A 16,458-nucleotide genomic window follows, 5' to 3' on the forward strand; every position below is an offset into this window, starting at 1 on the left:
GCTCTTCCCCTGAGCCCAAAGGTCCCTCCCTCCAGGGCCTCTGGGGCTCCTGGGCCAGGTTTGAACCTGCCCCTTGTGCTCCTCACCACAGGTATTTCTATCACAAGCTCAGCAGAGACCATGAGACCCCCAAACTTTGTCAAAGCAGTGAGGAGCTCTGGCCATTTTGGGTCTCTTGGAGTAAAAACCCCTGTTACCTCTGTGCTGGCGCCAGGAAGGCAACCCTGTTGGAGGCTGGACCAGCATCACCACCTGTAAAACCAAACCCCAGGAGAGGTGCTGCTGTGAGGCTGCTGTGAGGTGCAGACACCCCTTGAGACAGGACACAAGACTGAAAGAGCAGCAAGAGCTTTCTCCTGCTGGGAGAACTCAGGAGCCCTGAGCTTGCACCCTGAGCAGGGAGGGGCTGAGGGCTTCCCAGGCCCATTTAGAAGGCAGCAGAGAAACCCACCTCCCTCCAGTGGGCTCAGCACAGGCCCCACTGCTGCCCATGGCTGGTGCTCTGACCTGCAGAGCTCACCCCAACCAGCACCCTCCTGGACCCACCTCCTCTGGGGTGGGGATAGGCTGGGGGCCGGGACACGAGGGGCAGCAGAAAGCCTTGGTCTGTCCTGAGCAGCCCCACAGACTCCACGTCGTCGTAGATCTCATCTTCATCCCTGTGAGGAGGCAGACGGTGAGTAGGAAGCCGTGTTGTGGTGATGGCACCAGGGGCCAAGGGGAGAGGGTGGAGGCTGCAGGGCCATGGGGAGCTGCCCGTGGGGCTGGGGCAGAGCAGCAGCTTGTGCCACAGGGCTCGGGAAGATGGCACAGCAGCCTGGGGCAGGTGATGGGCAGCAGCCAGAGCTGAGGGGTAACGGGACGGCGCTCTGCACCACGGGAGCTGCCTGCACAAGGTGCTGGCCCATCATGGATGTTAGGAACAATTTCTTTACTGAAAGAGTGGTCAGGCATTGGAACAGGCTGCCCAGGGAAGCGGTGGAGTCACCATCCTTGGAGGTGTTCAAAACAACATGTGGACTTAGCACTTCAGGACAGGGTTTAGTTGGGACGGTGGTGTTGGGCTGATGGTTGGACTTGATGACCATAATGATTCTCCAGGCTCCAGAAGCAGGCAGAAAAACCCAAGGACACCTCTTGCTGTTCCCTTTTGAGCCCTTCCCACTGGGTTAGGACAGCCTGGAAGCCACCTAGAACAGAAGTGTGGCCTCAGCCCTTACCCCTTCACCCTCGGACCATCCTGCGGTGGGAACCGCGCTGGGGCCACGTAGCCTGGTCTTGGGTAACCTGGGGTAAACAGGAAAGGGAGGGAGGAGCAAGGGATTATTTCACATTTTCTCCTTGACTCCATCACCCAAAACTACCCTGGGCTAGATGTAGTGCAGAGGGAAGTGGGGAGATAAAACTGCCCACACCTCTGGATCCAAAGAGGAGCTTTTACTCCTTGGCCCGTCTCTAGATTTTCTTCCCCCCCAGCTCGTTGGGACCTCACTGAGGAGCTTTAACACATCTTTTCCCATTCTTATATCCCTAATGTTACTTCCTCCCTGGACCAATAACAAAAGGGGAGGGAAAGAGGCCAAAATGGGTATTTTGAACATGGTGAAAAAGGCCAAAATCCAGATCTGTACCAGAGTCAGGGCAAGTCCTGGATGTTGCCATGTGCTCAGGAGCATCATCAGCCAGAAGATGCTGCTGCATCATCTATGATCACTGGCACACCTACATCCCTGCCAGAATCCTGACAGTTTTGTCACCAGCCTTGCAGCTCTCACCAGCCTGGTCAACCAGGCCCCAACCAGTGCCCTGAACTGGCCTCACTCCAGTTTGTCAGCATCCTGCCTGTTACTTACTCCAACCCTACTCCCTAGAGGCATTCCAGAGCCTGATACGTGTTCCCAGCCAGGGACAGGGCACGTAGCCCCCTTTGACTCTCTGCTTGCTGTCCTTCTCTCATTCCTTTCTGCACACCAAGCCTATCACTGGCCCAGGTTGCCCAAGGAAGCTGTGGCTGCCCCATCCCTGGCAGTGTTGAAGGGCAGGTTGGATGGGGCTTGGAGCAACCTGAGCTGGTGGGAGGTGTCCCTGCCCATGCAGGGGTTGGATCTAGATGATCTTTAAGGTCCCTTCACACCCAAACCATTCTATGACTCTATGATTCTATAAAAGCCCCTTTAGCATTACCAGCCCCCACCTCTCCAGCAGCCTCCCTCCAATATTTCCATCTCCCAGGAGCTCCAAACCCTGAATGGGGAGATTTTCTGGGAGATTTTCCTTCCTGAGTGAGTAGCAGCATCCTTCTCTGAGGGACCTGCAGCTGCCTGGCCGTACCCAGCTGAGTGCTCCTTGGTGGCTCCACAGCAGGTTTCCCAGGACGTGCAGCTGCACCAAACTTCTCCAGATCCACGGCAGGAGGACGCCTGGGCTTGGCTGGCCTTGCTCCCAGCACCTTGACATGGGGCAGAGGTTTCCTCCGAGGCAGAGCTGGGTGCCCTGTCCTGTGGGGTCTTCCCACAGCGTTCAGGGAGGCTCCCACAGCTCTGCCTTTGGCAGGAACTGCTGAAGGACCCTTGTCTTTGGCAAATGGCCACGTCTGTGGGGCTAGGCTTCTCTGGGGAGGATCAGAGGTGGCTCCCACCTCCCTGTTCAATGTGTCTCCTCCTCCTGGCTTTGCAGGGGCTGGGGAGAAGCTGGAGTCTTGAGCAATCCCCTTCTTCAGTCTCAGCATCCACCCCGGGGCCTCACTGACGGCGTGAGGAGGTGAATGCTGTCCCACACTCTGACTTTTGCTGTGAGATGGAGAAGCTCTGCTGAAGTCCACCCTCCTGCCCCAGGGGGACTCAGGAGGAGGCTCACCCTTGGAGCCTGGTGCTGGGGTCTGTCCCAGCTCCACTGCAAGGGATGTGGCCAGAGGGTCTTTCCTGTCCCCTTGGAGCTTTGCCCGGAGGTGCCTCACCACAGCCTCTTTCCCCTCCAGGTGTGTCTGCAACCAAGAAAATCTCCAGTTAAAACCCCATGGAGGAAAATGAGTCAGAAAGTCCCCTGGGGAATTCCTGGCCTGACACTGAACCTCCTCCATGAAATGTGGTTCTGGAGAGTGCCTGAGAAAACACCACCAGGCTGCACCAGATCAAGAGCAGGTCCCACCATCATGAGGACATCAAGGTGTTCCAGGAAGTCTTTTGGTCAGATCCACACTTTGTCCACTACCAGGGACCAACAAAACAGAGGGATGGGATGGCAGGAGTTGGTGGGGGAGACCACACAGAGCCACCCATCATCATCCCTCCCTGGGAGGAAAACCAGGATGATGCTGCTGAGGTGGAGCAGAGCCCCTGCTCACTGGGCCACACTGCAACATCAACACCAGCCACATTGCTCTCGCTTTGGAGACAAGTGCAGTGGGCCCAACATTGCCCTTGCTTCAATAGCAAGTGCAGTGGGCTCAGACACTCCAGCACTTTCTGATCTTGCCTCCTAGAGCAGTGAGTCCAGACAACTGGGCACCTGCTTGTCCTAGAGCAAATACAGCACTTTGGGGTGATGAAGCACTTCCCAACCACGCCTGGAACTCTGCTGTTTGTAGAACGTACCTGAGACCCCTCCTGCTCAGATCACAGGCTCACTCTGAAAGTTCCCAAGGATGCTGGTTGACAGGCAGGTGAACATGAGCCAGCGTGTGCCCAGGTGGCCAAGAAGGCCACCAGCATCCTGGCCTGCAGCAGGAATGGTGTGGCCAGCAGGAGTAGAGAGGTGATGGTGCCCCTGTGCTCAGCACTGGTGAGGCTGCACCTCAAGCACTGGGGTCAGTTCTGGGCCCCTCACTTCCAGAGGGATGCAGAGTTGCTGGAACGTGTCCAGAGGAGCTACCAAGCTGGTGAAAGGTCTGGAGAACAAGTTCTATGAGGAGAGGCTGAGGCAACTGGAATTGTTTAGTTTGAGGAAGAGGAGGCTGAGGGGAGACCTCATTGCACTCTGCAACTGCCTGAAGGGAGGTTGTAGGGAGGTGGGAGTTGGGCTCTTCTCTCAAGTGAATAATGACAGGACCAGAGGAAATGGCCTGAAGCTGCACCAGGGGAGGTTTAGCCTGGAGATTGGAAAGAGTTTCTTTACCAAAAGAGGGGTTGGGCAGTGGAACAGGCTGCCCAGGGAGGTGGTGGAGTCACCATCCCTGGAAGTGATGAAAATAAATGTACATACAGTGCTTAGAGACATGATTTAAGCACTGAACAGGTAAATTAGGTTATGGTTGGTAGATTTAGGTTATGGTTGGACTTGATCATCTTCAAGGTCCCTTCCAACAGGTTAACCTCTATATCTCTGTGTGTGTGTGCAATTTAGTTTAGAAACTTTGATAGATCTTTACAGAACCTCTGTATTGATTATAGCAAATCCTTGACTTTTTATTAAGCTGTCAGAAAATCATATGAACTAATTTTATAATTTTAATTTATTTAATTTATTTTAATAATTTAATTATAACAGTGTCAATCAATGTTAATTTACTGCTATTTCAAATCACACCAGACCCATAGTTCAGTGTTCAAGGCCTACACTGAAATCCCTACATCTAAACCCCTTAGTTGCACACTGTTGAGTAAGCCTGGGACCAGGAGTGGATCCAGTTGGACCCAAACTCCTCTTTGAGAAGGATTTTAGAAAGCAAGGGGCTCCACTCTGAGCCCCATGACTCAACAGGAGGGTCTTCCTCATTCTTTTCCCCGATCCCTGCGCAAATCACCCCAACCCATTCCTGCCTCAGTCTCCCCTGTCCCTGCATAAATCATTTCCTCTGATACCCGTGTAAGTCCCTCCCATCCAACTCCAACCCCTACACGTCCCTTCCACCCAGCCAGTAAAAGACTGAACCTTGACACACAATTCTGTGAAGTTGCACTTTCCTAAATCTGTATTTAAATCACCTTTTCTTGGTATCTTTGTTGGTGATTCTTGAGGTGACCTTAAGAGCTCCCACCCTTGTCAGTGACAGCTGCTGAACCTCATCCTGCCAAAGCCTGCGTCTGACAACAAAAAAGGGCCAAGAGGCAGAAGATCTGCCCTACTTTTCTGACCAGGGTGTTTCCTGTGCTGCTCACCCTGAGCACATGTGAAGTGGGACCTGCTGCCACCCACCTGGACCTGCCCTGGCTTCCTGAACGACTGAAAAAACCCTTTTTCTGAAGCCTCCAAGGAAAGGCTGCCAGGAGGAGCCTGGGTGACTTCTGGAAGAAGAGTGCCAGGTTCAAGGGACGGCACAACATTCCCCTAAAGCTCCTCAGATCCACCTCATAACAGGGCGGGGGGGGATCATCTGGCTCTCCCACATCTTTCTCTCCCCCTCCTTGTCCCTGGGCCACAGTGTCCCTGCTGGTCCTTGCCAAGCCATCAGCTTTGATTTTGAAGTTCTCCTCCCTCTGGGATTTCAGCTGGGGCTTGTGCTTGCATAACCTCTTCCTTTCACAACTGCAGGGCTCGTCCTCAAAAACCTAGCACAGTATTTTTGGGCACAGAGAGCTCAGATGTGTAAAGACACCTAAACAGGTGCAAGTTCCCCTCACATCCCCAGGCAGTCACCCCAATTTCCCAGCTAAACGTTGCAAACCCAGCACTGGGAGCACAACCCGTGGCAAAGCAGCGTGGACTGGCTGTTCCCTGCACACCAGGCAGTGGCATTTTCACACCAACTAGGGGAAAAAAGCAACTTTTTCCAGATTCCCAACTATGCTGCCAGGATTTTTGGCACCTGAATGATTCAGGGATTTGTGACCACCCATTTTTGGAGCTGTTTCCTGAGCTGGGGCTTTGTACAGAGGTGCACCTGTGGGATACAGCACCACTTGTCACCATGGTCAGCCTCAGCTTTTTCAGTATGTTCTGCACTGGTGGATGTTCTGGAGTCAGTGCAGAGCGTGGCCTCCTCCTCCACGGATTTGATAACCAGCCCACCATCACCCGGCAAATCTCGCACTGAGCCCAGGAACTGATCAGAGACCTTTGAGCCTCCAACCAACTCCAAAGTACTGGCTGACTTTGTCTTCCAGGAGAATCCAGCCCCTCACAAGGATCTGCCAAAGCCTTTCCAAGCAGGAGACCCAGCTCTGCTCCCTGCACCCCATCCCCAGGTCCAGCACAGCCTGGCTCCAGTTCTTACTCACCATTTTCCATCAGCAGACGCCCTCCTGCGTGCTCAGCTCCTCTCTGAAGGCCACCGGAGGCATCCGAGAAGAAGGACTGGTGCAAGGACAGCCTCTCCAAAGTCCCCCTGCTCTGAAACCAGAAGCTCTTTCCTAACGGTTGGTGAGAAGCTGCGTGCAACGCCAGGAAGTCGCTGCAGCCCGACTGTGAAACAGTGGGAGGAGGAGGAGGAAGAGGAGGAGGAGCAGCTCTTGGTGCACTGCTAGCTGGGGCTCTGCTGCTGTTGGGAAGCCCGAAGCCCACCAAGCTCTGCTGCCCACAAGAGTCTCAACCGAAAAAAGAGCCTGGAGTTCAGGGAGTGACTCTGGGACGTGAGGGACGAGGTGCCACGAGGATCAGGGGGGCAGGTTATGTTCTCATCTAGGGTGGCCAATGTCAACCTGCGGCAGGTCAGGTCTTCAGAGCCCCATGGGGTCTGCAGAGGCAATTTGTGGGGGTCACACAGCAAAACCAGCATGGCCCTGCACGGCCGAGACCGGCAGGAGCGCGGGAGGGCTGGGGAGGGGGTGATGGCATCCCAGGGTACCCAGAACCTGGGGATGTCTCCTCCGTTGAAGAGCCGAGCTCCACCAGGAACCAGGGGAAGTGCTCTGCACAGTGTGGCAGCGAGTTGGGCCATCTCTGTGTTGAAACCTGCTGGTTTCACCCTTTCTTGCCTCAGAGGCAGGAAAGGTCTGAGGGTTTAGTCAAGCCCCGTGGCAGGGGTGGTCTGGCTGGCAGGGGTGGTCTGGCTGGGAGGGGAGGTCTGGCTGGCAGGGGAGGTCTGGCTGGCAGGGGAGGTCTGTCTGGCTGCGGGCAGGCGGGGATGTCCCTGTCCCAGGGCAGCACGTCCCTCCAGCCCTCAGGAAGGGGTCCCAGCAGCAGCGCCCAGGCCGGCTCCTCCCGTGCGTGGCTTCAAGGACAAGACAGCGCAGCAAGGACGGGAGACAGGGACGCGTTGGCCAAGGGTCGGGGGGTGCCCCAGGCAGGCACTGGGGGGTTTGGTTCCCCCCGGACAGGGAAGGGTTGCAGAGGGGGGTGTGGAGAGGTCCCGCGCAGGAGCAGCAGGGAGGGGGACGCGCGGGGGCACAGCCCGGCGGGTCCCCGCGGCTGCAGCGCCCTGCCCGCTGCGGGGGGAGGCCCGAGAGGGGCCCGGGGCGATGGGGACGCTCCCGAGGCCAACTCGGAGGGACCCCGGGGAGCTGTTTGGGGGTGGGGGCCGCGTTAGGGGGGATGCGGTGACAGAAGCTCCAGGGCCACGTTTGGGGGGGGGGGGATGACGTGAGGATGCGGGACCGCAGGCGGGGGCGACGCGGGGGGGGGCTGGGGGGGGGGGTTTCGGGCATCCCCGCACGGGCACGACCGCTCCCCGGGCTCCGCGGGGCGCGGGTTCCGGGGGTTCCGCGGGGCCGGAGCCGCCTCGTCCCGCCCCGGCGGGGCCGCGCAGGCGCGGGGCGGGCGCGGGGCGGGCGCGGGGCGGGCGCGGGGCGGGCGCGGGGCGGGCGCGGGGCGGGCGCGGGGCGGGCGCGGGGCGGGCGCGGGGCGGGGGCGGGCTCGGGATGGCGGCGGCGGCGGCGGCGGGGCCGGTGGCGGAGGCGGCGGGGCCCGGGGAGGAGGCGGCGGGGCCGGGGGGCCCGTCCCGCCTGGCGCGGCTGCCGCTGGCGCGGGTGAAGGCGCTGGTGAAGGCGGACCCGGACGTCACCCTGGCCAGCCAGGAGGCCGTGTTCGTCCTGGCCCGCGCCACGGTGAGGGGCGGCCCCGGGGGTCGGGGCTGGGCACGCGTGGCTCCTGCGGGGTTTGGCCGGCGGGGTGAGGAGCGGGCGGTGTTTCCCGGCGGCGGGAGGGCGGGCCCGGGGCTCCCGCGGCGTCCGCGGGGCCGAACCCGCCGCCCGGGGCTGTTCCCGCCGGGCGGGGCCGCGGCGGGGCTGGTGGGTGCGGAGCAGAGCGAGGGGCCCGGGCTGGAGCTGCCCTCCCTGGGCTGTTCGGGCAGACACCCCCGGGGAGACCTGAGAGCAGCTCCCAGGGCCTGGAGGGGCTCCGGGAAAGCTGGGGAGGGGCTTGGGACAAGGGCAGGGAGGGAGAGGACAAGGGGGGATGGATGGAAACTGGGAGAGGGAGATTGAGGTGAGACATGAGGAGGGAATTCTGGAGTGTGAGGGTGGTGAGAGCCTGGCCCAGGTTGCCCAGGGAAGCTGTGGCTGCCCCATCCCTGGCAGTGTTGAAGGGCAGGTTGGATGGGGCTTGGAGCAGCCTGGGCTGGTGGGAGGTGTCCCTGCCCATGCAGGGGGTTGGGACTGGATGATCTTGAAGGTCCCTTCCAACTCCAAACATTCTGTGGTTCTGTGACACTCTTGGCCTTTGCTCCTTCATCTGCATCACTTGTCCAACAACTTAGTTTTGTTATTTTCAGAGCTATCTATTGGAAAAGGGGAAATGTTAAGATGGAGATTCAGGTTTCTTCCTGTGGTCTTGTAGGACTTTTCTGCTGCTCAGGATATTCTCTCTTCCCTCTCTCATCCCCTGGGTGAAACTGTCTTGTTTTTGCTTTGCAGGAGCTGTTTGTTGAAACCATAGCTAAGGATGCTTTTGTGTACGCTCAGCAAGGAAAAAGGAAAACCCTACAGAGAAAAGACTTGGGTATGGGAGCATTTTCTGTTGCAAAGGGTTGCCAGGATGGAGGGTTTTTCCACCTGTCCTGGTCTGATGAAGCAATCATTACACTAAGAATTTCATACACCAGCTTCAAAACAAGCCAATCCCTTTGCAGTTGGTGACTGCACTGATGCAATTTCAAATCCAGCTGTTTGAAGCAGATGCAAATATGGGGTTGGTTTATCTATTCTAACTGGTTTCAATTTGCTTTGCAGATAATGCTATTGAAGCTATTGATGAATTTGCTTTTTTGGAAGGTGAGTTTCTACTTGGTTTCATTATTTTGTGTAATCTCCTTCCTGGGAGAGAAAGAACTTAAATCATTTGCAGAACTCTCCATTTCCACATCTTTAATAGTTAATAGTTCATACTTGTTAGGCCCTTTTCTGAGAGGTGAAACAAATCAAGTGGTCACTGAGACACATAAAATACTTTTTAGCTAGATTTGGTTTTACTTGTGATCTGCTTAAACTTCAAAATGTGACTTTTGTTCCTTTGGCAGCTTGCAAACAGGTTCCATTTGTTCACATAACTGCATTTTCTGATTCCTGAGACTATAATTTATTTATTTATTCATTCATTTTTAGGTACATTAGACTAAGCTGGACAGAGATAGAGCTCCCTGGGAGAAAGAGACTGCAGGGCTGGACGTGGGGCAGAGAGTTCCAGAATTGTTCCTAGAGTGGGGACTGAAATGGCAACCATCATGTTTTGTAAAAAGGTTGAAGTCCTTTATTTAAAGTGCATATTTTTTTCTTTTCATAAGTGTTTTGTATGTCACTTGAGTGTGTCCTGCTGCTGGGGTGCAGGCTGCTCTCCAGCTTGGGCCAGGTGGGCCAGCAGTTGCTCAGAGTAGCAGCCCCTGCCTCCCCAGGTTCTCTGCAGTTCCCCAGAGGGTGGTTTGGCTCAGATGCCCAAACATGGTGATTTATGATGTGGGTTTTTTTCAATGGAAATGTGTTTTTCTGTGTATATACTTCTTTCATAACCAAACACAATTAAATTGTTGTTGTTGACCAGCTCTCCTGATTTCTCTGCTGCTGGGACAGAGGGGAGGATGTTCCTGCAGACGTGGTGTGGTTTGGAAAGGATGACTTGTAATAGCATGATGCTTTTGTGAAGTCTGCCCCAGTGCAGCCCAGGTTCCTCCAGGAGCTGAGGATGAGTGTATAAGTGACATGGTGACATGAGCCCCCAGTGTGTCCTGGAGCCCAGAGGCCAATTGTGGCCTGGGCTGCATCAACAGAAGTGTGGCCAGCAGGGTCAGGGAGGGGATCCTGCCCCTCTGCTCTGGTGAGACCCCACCTGGAGTGCTGTGTCCAGCTCTGGAGCCCTCAGCACAGGAGAGACATGGAGCTGTTGGAGCTAGTCCAGAGAAGAGCCATGAAGATGATGGGAGGGCTGGAGCAGCTCTGCTCTGGAGACAGGCTGGGAGAGTTGGGGTGTTCAGCCTGGAGAAGAGAAGGCTCCAGGGAGACCTTAGAGCACCTTCCAGGGCCTGAAGGGGCTCCAGGAAAGCTGGGGAGGGGCTTTTCACCAGAGAGGGCAGTGATAGGACAAGGGATAATGGTTTTAAACTGAACGAGGGGAGATTTAAGTGAGACATCAGGAAGAAATTCTTAACCATGAGAGCAGGAAGGCACTGGCCCAGGCTGCCCAGGGAAGCTGTGGCTGCCCCATCCCTGGCAGTGTTGAAGGGCAGGTTGGATGGGGCTTGGAGCAGCCTGGGCTGGTGGGAGGTGTCCCTGCCCATGCAGGGGGGTTGGAACCTGATCATCTTTAAGGTCCCTTCCAACCCAAACCATTCTATGAGCTCCAGGGAGACTGTGCTTGTTCCAAGGGGGCTTAGGGCTGCCCCACATTTCTGTGCTTGCTGCACTTGTAGGTAATTGTAGCAAAAAAAACCATCCCAAACCTTGTTTTGAATGCCAGGGTGGTGTCAGGTGCTGCCAGCACTGTTCTGTTGTGTGCTCTCATTCCTGAATCTGGCAAAAAAGCCAAAAAACAACCCTAATATTTCTCTGGGAGTTGGAGCTGGTCCCTGTCACGGACACTCAGCCAGGTCAGCAGAGAGATGCTGTGATGAGGAGCCTCATGAGCGGGTGTTCAGGGCGTCCTGCTGCCCTCAGCCGGTGAGTCTGAGTCCCTCCCAGCACACAAGCATTAGTGGGATTGGGAAAGAAGACTAGGAAAAACCAGTATTTCCCTACATGTATTTACCAAGTTAGAAGTCAAGCTGCTTCCTCTTGGCTCCAGGGCTCAGTCCCACTGGGAAGGGGCAAAACCAGAGCTGCTGTGGTTGTGGGGAGCCAGTGGCTGTGGGGCTGAGCCCTGCCCTGTTGCCACCTCCCTCAAAGAACCAGCTTCACCTCACGTTGGTGTTGCCAGGGGCAGAGGAGGGTTGTCCTGAGAGGGAAACACTGCTGAAGGTGATGGGTGAGGTTTGGGGGGGGTGCGTGTTCTTTGCAAATGAGGGGACTGGGAAGTGACTCCACATCCCTTCATTAGTTTAAAAGAGGTGGTAAGAACAGAGACCCTTCGAGGGAGCTTCTCCCCCCAGTGCTGCCACCAGCACATCCAGGGGCATCCCTGGGTACCCCCCAGCCCAGGCAGCAATGTCCTCTGTCACTGAGCTGTCCCCCACCACCAAGCCCTTGGGGACCCAGCAGATGAGCAGGTAGTCCCTGAGGAAACCCTCAAAGAGGCCCCAGTGTCCCTGGGGACAGACACCAGCTCCCTCCCTGGGACCTTGGGGGGGGTACTGGCTCCGTTTATCTCTGACTGCTTGGGCTTAATGGGGAGGGTTGGACTGGTTTGTCCCTTCCTCTCATGCCCCACACTCCTCCAGGGTCCAGCTTCTGTGATGACTACCCAGGGCATTTCCCAGCCTTTCCAGGGCCTGGGCAGGGCTCTGCTGCCCTCCAGAGACCCCAGAGCCTTCACCCACCTTTGCCAAGACCCCCACGGAGCCCTGCTCCTCTCCAGAGGGCCCTGGGGCTTTTGCTGGAGCACTGGGTTTCTGGGGTGAGGTTTTGGGGTGCGGGGGCTGCAAGGGTGGCTTCTGTGAGATGCCAGAAGCTGCCCCCCCCGGGGAAGATGGAGCCGGGTCCCAGAGGGACCCCCCACTGGCCAAAGCTGAGCCCACCTGCCCCAGGGGGAGAGCCTCGGGGTAACAGCTTCAAGAAAGGGGAAAAGCTGCTGCACAACAGCAGCTGGGAGAGAGGGGTGAGACCATGTGAGAGAAACATCCCTGCAGCCACCAGGGCTGGTGCAGAAGGAGGGGGAAGAGCTGCTCCAGGTGCCAGGGCAGAGATTCACCTGCAGCTGCTGCTGAAGACCATGGTGAAGCAGGTGGTTCCCCCTGCAGCCCGTGGAGGTCCAGAGTGGAGCAGATATCCACCTGGAGCCTGCGCAGAGCCCGTGCTGGAGCAGCTGGATGCAGGTGAAAGAAGCTGTGACTGTGGAGAGCCCTCACTGGAGCAGGGTCCTGGCAGCACCTGTGGGCTCAGGGGGAGCCCACCCTGGAGCAGAGCATTCCCGGGAGGCTGCACCCCTGGGAAGGGCCCGTGCTGGAGCAGTGTGTGAAGAACTGCAGCCTGTGGGAAGGACCCACACTGCAGAGGTTCAGACAGACCCTGGGCCCGGGGGGGTGGGCACACACCACAGCAAGGGCTGCATGGCCTTGGTCTTGAACACCACCAGCGTCCCCTCCAGCAGGACTGGGCTCCAAAGCCCCCAGACAATCAGGCCCTGCCCCGGGGCAGGGGTTTGAACACCCTCTTGGTGAAGAAAAGCTCCCTGATGTCCATCCTGAACCTCCCCTGGGGCAGCTGCACCATTCCCAGGCATCCCACCCCTGATCCAGGGGCAGGAGCTCAGCACCTCCCTCACCACATCCTCAGCAAAAAGACCACCCCTCATGCTCCTTCTCTCCAGACTTTCCTACCTGGCACCCCAAGTCCTGGTGGCAAGAAGGTGACAAGAAGGTCTCTCCCACAGACTACAGGAATTTCCCAGACCTGCTGCTCACAGCACTGTGGTGTTCCCAGCTGGTGTGGGGGAAGTGGAAATCCCCTGGAAGGACAAGGGCTCCTGACCCAGAGGTAGAATGGTGAAGGTTGGAAGGGACCTTAAAGATCAGCAGGTTCCAACCTCTCTGCCCATGTGTGATCTCTCCCCGTGGCCTGCAGAGGAGCTCCTGGGGTCTCCATCCCAGCAGGGGGGTCGGGAGCAGCCCCTGCTCCAACATCTGCTTTGTTTTCCATCCCCTCCTCCTGCCCCAGAGGCTCAACCAGCCCCTGGGGACTGTCAGGGCTCCCCCCAACACCCTCTCCCTGCCCCACAGAGCGACCCCCACCCCTGGCCCTGCCCACCCCCTCCCCAGCCTGTGCCCTCCAGCCCAGCCCCAGGCCTGGGGCTCCTGCCACCAAGGCCCCTGAGCCCAGGGATGTCCCAGCTCTGGGGAGGGACCGAGGCCTCCAGACAAGGGCACTGGCACCCACAGCCCTGGAGAGACACCCGGAGGGGCCAGGGGCTCCCCAGCCCCCCCTTCACCCTTTGCTGGGAGCTGGGGAGAATGTTGGAGGGATGGAACACTGGGAGCCCCCACATTCCATCCTGGGAGCCCCCACATTGTGTCTTGGGAGCCCCCACATTCTTCTGTCTTGGGAGCCCCCACATTGTGTCCTGGGAGCCACCAGAGAGACCTTGGCAACCAACAAACAGTCAGAAGGACCATGGCACACAGACCAGGGCAGCACCCCCTGTGTGGCCCCCGGGGCCCCCCAGCACCCCAGTTCCTTCAGGCTTTTGTGATCCCCAAAACCTTCTACCCCCAAGGTAGGGACCGACCCCACAGCCTGGGGAGGGACCTGGTGGCACCAGTGGAGGTGACACCAGCTCCTGTCTCTCTTTCAGCCCCCACCAGCCTGTACCCCCTGCCCGGGCAGGCACAGCCCTTCCCTGCAGCCTGGGCACCCCCGGGCTGGGGGGCACCCCAGGCCCCCCCAGTTCCCAGGCTCCAGCAGTCTTTTGTGCTCCCAGGAACTTTCTACCACCAAGGTAGGAATCCACCCCACATCCCCCAGCCCAGGGACTCTCCTGGGGGCACGAGCAGAGCTGACCCCCAGCCATGGCTCCTGTCTCTCTTTCAGCCCCTGCCAACCTCTGCCCAGGGGTGGGGGGGCACCCCAGGAACCCCCAGCAGGGCACCCTGTCTGCTCTGGTGCATCTGCCACCTTCACCATCCCCAGCCCCAGGTGCTCCCACATCCCTACCACCCCTGGACCCCCACAGACACAGCCTGGGGGAGGGTCCCTGCCCCTGCCTGGGTGACGTGTGCCCAGTAAATCCCATCTCCAGAGCACTGATGCCCCATCCCTGGAGGCTTTTAAGGCCAGGTTGGATGAGGTTTTGTGCAACGTGGTCTAGTGGGAGGGGTCCCTGCTCATGGCAGGGGGTTGGAACTGGATGATCTTGAAGGTCCCTTCCAACCTTAACAATTCTGTGGTTTCCCAAAGACCTGGGGCCACCTGTCCCCTCTCCCCCCTGGAATCAAGTCCCCTCCCCAGTTTGCTCCCCTGTCCCCCAGCTCCCCGTGCAGAGCTGGGGGATGTCAGCCATGGGGAGCCCCCGGAGGGTCCCCCCACCCAGCACAGCTCCCCTCACCCCACAGGGCTGCAAGGGGCTCCCAGGAGCTGCTACACGGAGCGGCCCGTCTTGGACACGCAGTGGACGGTCATGCTGCCGCCCGCCGCCTCCGCGCTGGGCCCTGGCCCCTCTGCTCTGCCAGGGGCTGTTCTGTGGGGCTGCGGGACCCCCCTGGCCTCGGCAGCCTCTGGGGCCCCCCAGGGCCAGCCCCAGCAGTTAGGACCCTACAGCCATCAGGGCAGAGGGGGGGTCCCAGCCCCGGGGCTGCTGCTGCCGTCCAGCCCCAGCTACCAGCACGTCCAGGGACAGGCTGGGGAGCCCGGCCCCTTGGGCTCAGCCACCCCCTCAGCAGCACCCCCGGGCAGCGACATCCCCCCCAGCCCCTCTGCTGCCCCCCAGAACCCAGCCCCCGAGCCCCTGGGGGATGACATCGAGGTGACCGAGGAGATGCTCCTGCAGGAGGCCCTGAGGCTCTTTGGGTATACCCTGGACACGGTGGGAGACATTCTGGACAGGCCCAGCAGCAGCCTGCTCCTTGGGGACGCTGGTGGCACCGGCAGAGAGAAGAAAGCAGAGACCTCAGCCCCCCCAGAGCTGCCCACCCCCACCGCCAGGCAGCAGCCCCTGGAGGGGAAGGCAGCAGAGGCCAACGCCGCGGGCACAGCCACGTCTGCGGGGGCATCTCTGGGCAGCAACAACCCCCCCAGTCCTTGGGCTGCCCCCCACAACCCAGCCCTGCTGCTGCCCAAGGAGGTGCCCCTCGAAGAGGCCCTGAGGCTCTTTGACTGCGCCCTGGAGGCCATGGGGGACAGCCAGGAGGGGCCCAGCAGGGCCTCCAGCCCTGGGGACCACAGGGACACTGGCACAGCCACCTCCCCCTGCGACATCGAGGTGCTCCTCAAGGAGCTGCTGAACCCTGACTGCAGCATCCCCTGCTCCAGCGAGGACATCCGGAGCCTGGAGGAATTCCTCATGGGGCTGGAGGCACCGGAGGCAGGGCAGGGAGAGGGCAGGGACCTGCCAGCATCTCAGCCTGGGGCAGAGAAGCGGGGGCAGAAGAGGAGGACAAGCCCCTTGTCCCTGCCAGGCTGCAAGTGCAGGGCCCTGGCAGGGAGCCTGGGGAGGACAGGGGGGGATTAGACCCACCCCAGGGAGGGGAGGGAGATGGGGGCAAGATGGGAGGAAGGGGGGGAAATGAGGAGAAGAGGGGTGCTGCATTTTGGAGGGGTGGGAAAGAAGGACTGGCTTGTTTATGGGTTGGATGGAAGAAGGGGTGGATTATTGAGGGGGGTGGGTTATTGAGGGGGGGTAGGGGGGGTTAGAGTAGCTTTTCTTTTTGTCCCATTAAAAGCTGTTTCTGGAGAAGGGCTCTATGCCTGTGTGGGAGGAAGCACTGGGGGCAGGGGGAAACAGCCCCAAGAGGGTCCAGAGCCCCCCTTAAGGGGCACCTGGCCCTGCCCAGGGTCCAGTCCCTGCCAGGGAGACAGGCCATGGCAGGGGGACACTGCCCTGCCCCTTCCCCAGGGCAGCCAGGACAGATGAGTCCCAGCAGGACCAGCACTGACCCCAAGAGCCCTCAAGAGCTGAGTAACCAGGGACTCTGCCCCGTATCTCCCTGAATGCCTGCAGCTCTGCTGTCCTGTCTCCCTGCACTGACCCTTTTAAACCCCACCATTCCCTCAGCACTGTGGCTACAACCATCCCATCTCCCACCAGTTCTTCTCCATTCCCGGTTGGCAAATCAAGGAGAGAATCTTTCCTCCCTGAGTACTTGTGACAAGAAGGTCTCTCCCACACATTACAGCAATTTCCCAGACCTGCTGGTCTCTGGTATTCCCAGATGGTGTCAGTAAGGTGGAATCCCTCAGAAGGACAAGAGGCCTCTCCTCATTGCCCATGGAACCACGTGTCAGGGCTTGGCCCGGCTCCCCTCCAAGAGCCCCACATCCCTCTGTGGGCCCAGCCACCCTTCTGGGGGAAAAC

At 58.7% G+C, this 16,458-nt stretch overlaps 2 protein-coding genes across 2 annotated transcripts; one reads left to right on the forward strand and one right to left on the reverse strand.

The window, feature by feature from the left end:
* Positions 1-84: 84 nt before the first annotated feature.
* On the reverse strand, positions 85-6,294 carry LOC127394193 (basic salivary proline-rich protein 1-like). Its single transcript, XM_051640029.1, has 5 exons — positions 6,156-6,294; positions 2,332-2,983; positions 1,221-1,287; positions 547-659; positions 85-252 (listed from the first exon to the last, which is right to left on the reverse strand). The coding sequence occupies exons 1-5, from the start codon at positions 6,156-6,158 to the stop codon at positions 194-196; spliced, it is 894 nt and encodes a 297-aa protein (XP_051495989.1). The 5' UTR covers positions 6,159-6,294; the 3' UTR covers positions 85-193.
* Positions 6,295-7,450: 1,156 nt separating this feature from the next.
* Positions 7,451-9,845, forward strand: POLE4 (DNA polymerase epsilon 4, accessory subunit). The gene is made up of 5 exons (XM_051639963.1): positions 7,451-7,455; positions 7,742-7,919; positions 8,727-8,811; positions 9,042-9,083; positions 9,414-9,845. Exons 1-5 carry the CDS (start codon positions 7,451-7,453, stop codon positions 9,425-9,427), a joined length of 324 nt encoding a protein of 107 aa, XP_051495923.1. The 3' UTR covers positions 9,428-9,845.
* Positions 9,846-16,458: the final 6,613 nt, after the last annotated feature.

Source organism: Apus apus, chromosome 24, assembly GCF_020740795.1.
Source record: "Apus apus isolate bApuApu2 chromosome 24, bApuApu2.pri.cur, whole genome shotgun sequence".
Lineage (NCBI taxonomy): Eukaryota > Metazoa > Chordata > Aves > Apodiformes > Apodidae > Apus > Apus apus.

What these genes read in the sequence shown, in the direction of transcription:
- LOC127394193 (XM_051640029.1), bottom strand. An exon ending in ACCAAGGAGCACTCAGCTGG is followed by an intron (nt 1,288 to 2,331) that starts GTACGGCCAGGC and finishes TGTTTACCCCAG; the next exon opens with GTTACCCAAGACCAGGCTAC. An exon ending in GATGGTCCGAGGGTGAAGGG is followed by an intron (nt 660 to 1,220) that starts GTAAGGGCTGAG and finishes GCCTCCTCACAG; the next exon opens with GGATGAAGATGAGATCTACG.
- POLE4 (XM_051639963.1), top strand. An exon ending in TCGTCCTGGCCCGCGCCACG is followed by an intron (nt 7,920 to 8,726) that starts GTGAGGGGCGGC and finishes TTTGCTTTGCAG; the next exon opens with GAGCTGTTTGTTGAAACCAT. An exon ending in CCTACAGAGAAAAGACTTGG is followed by an intron (nt 8,812 to 9,041) that starts GTATGGGAGCAT and finishes TTTGCTTTGCAG; the next exon opens with ATAATGCTATTGAAGCTATT.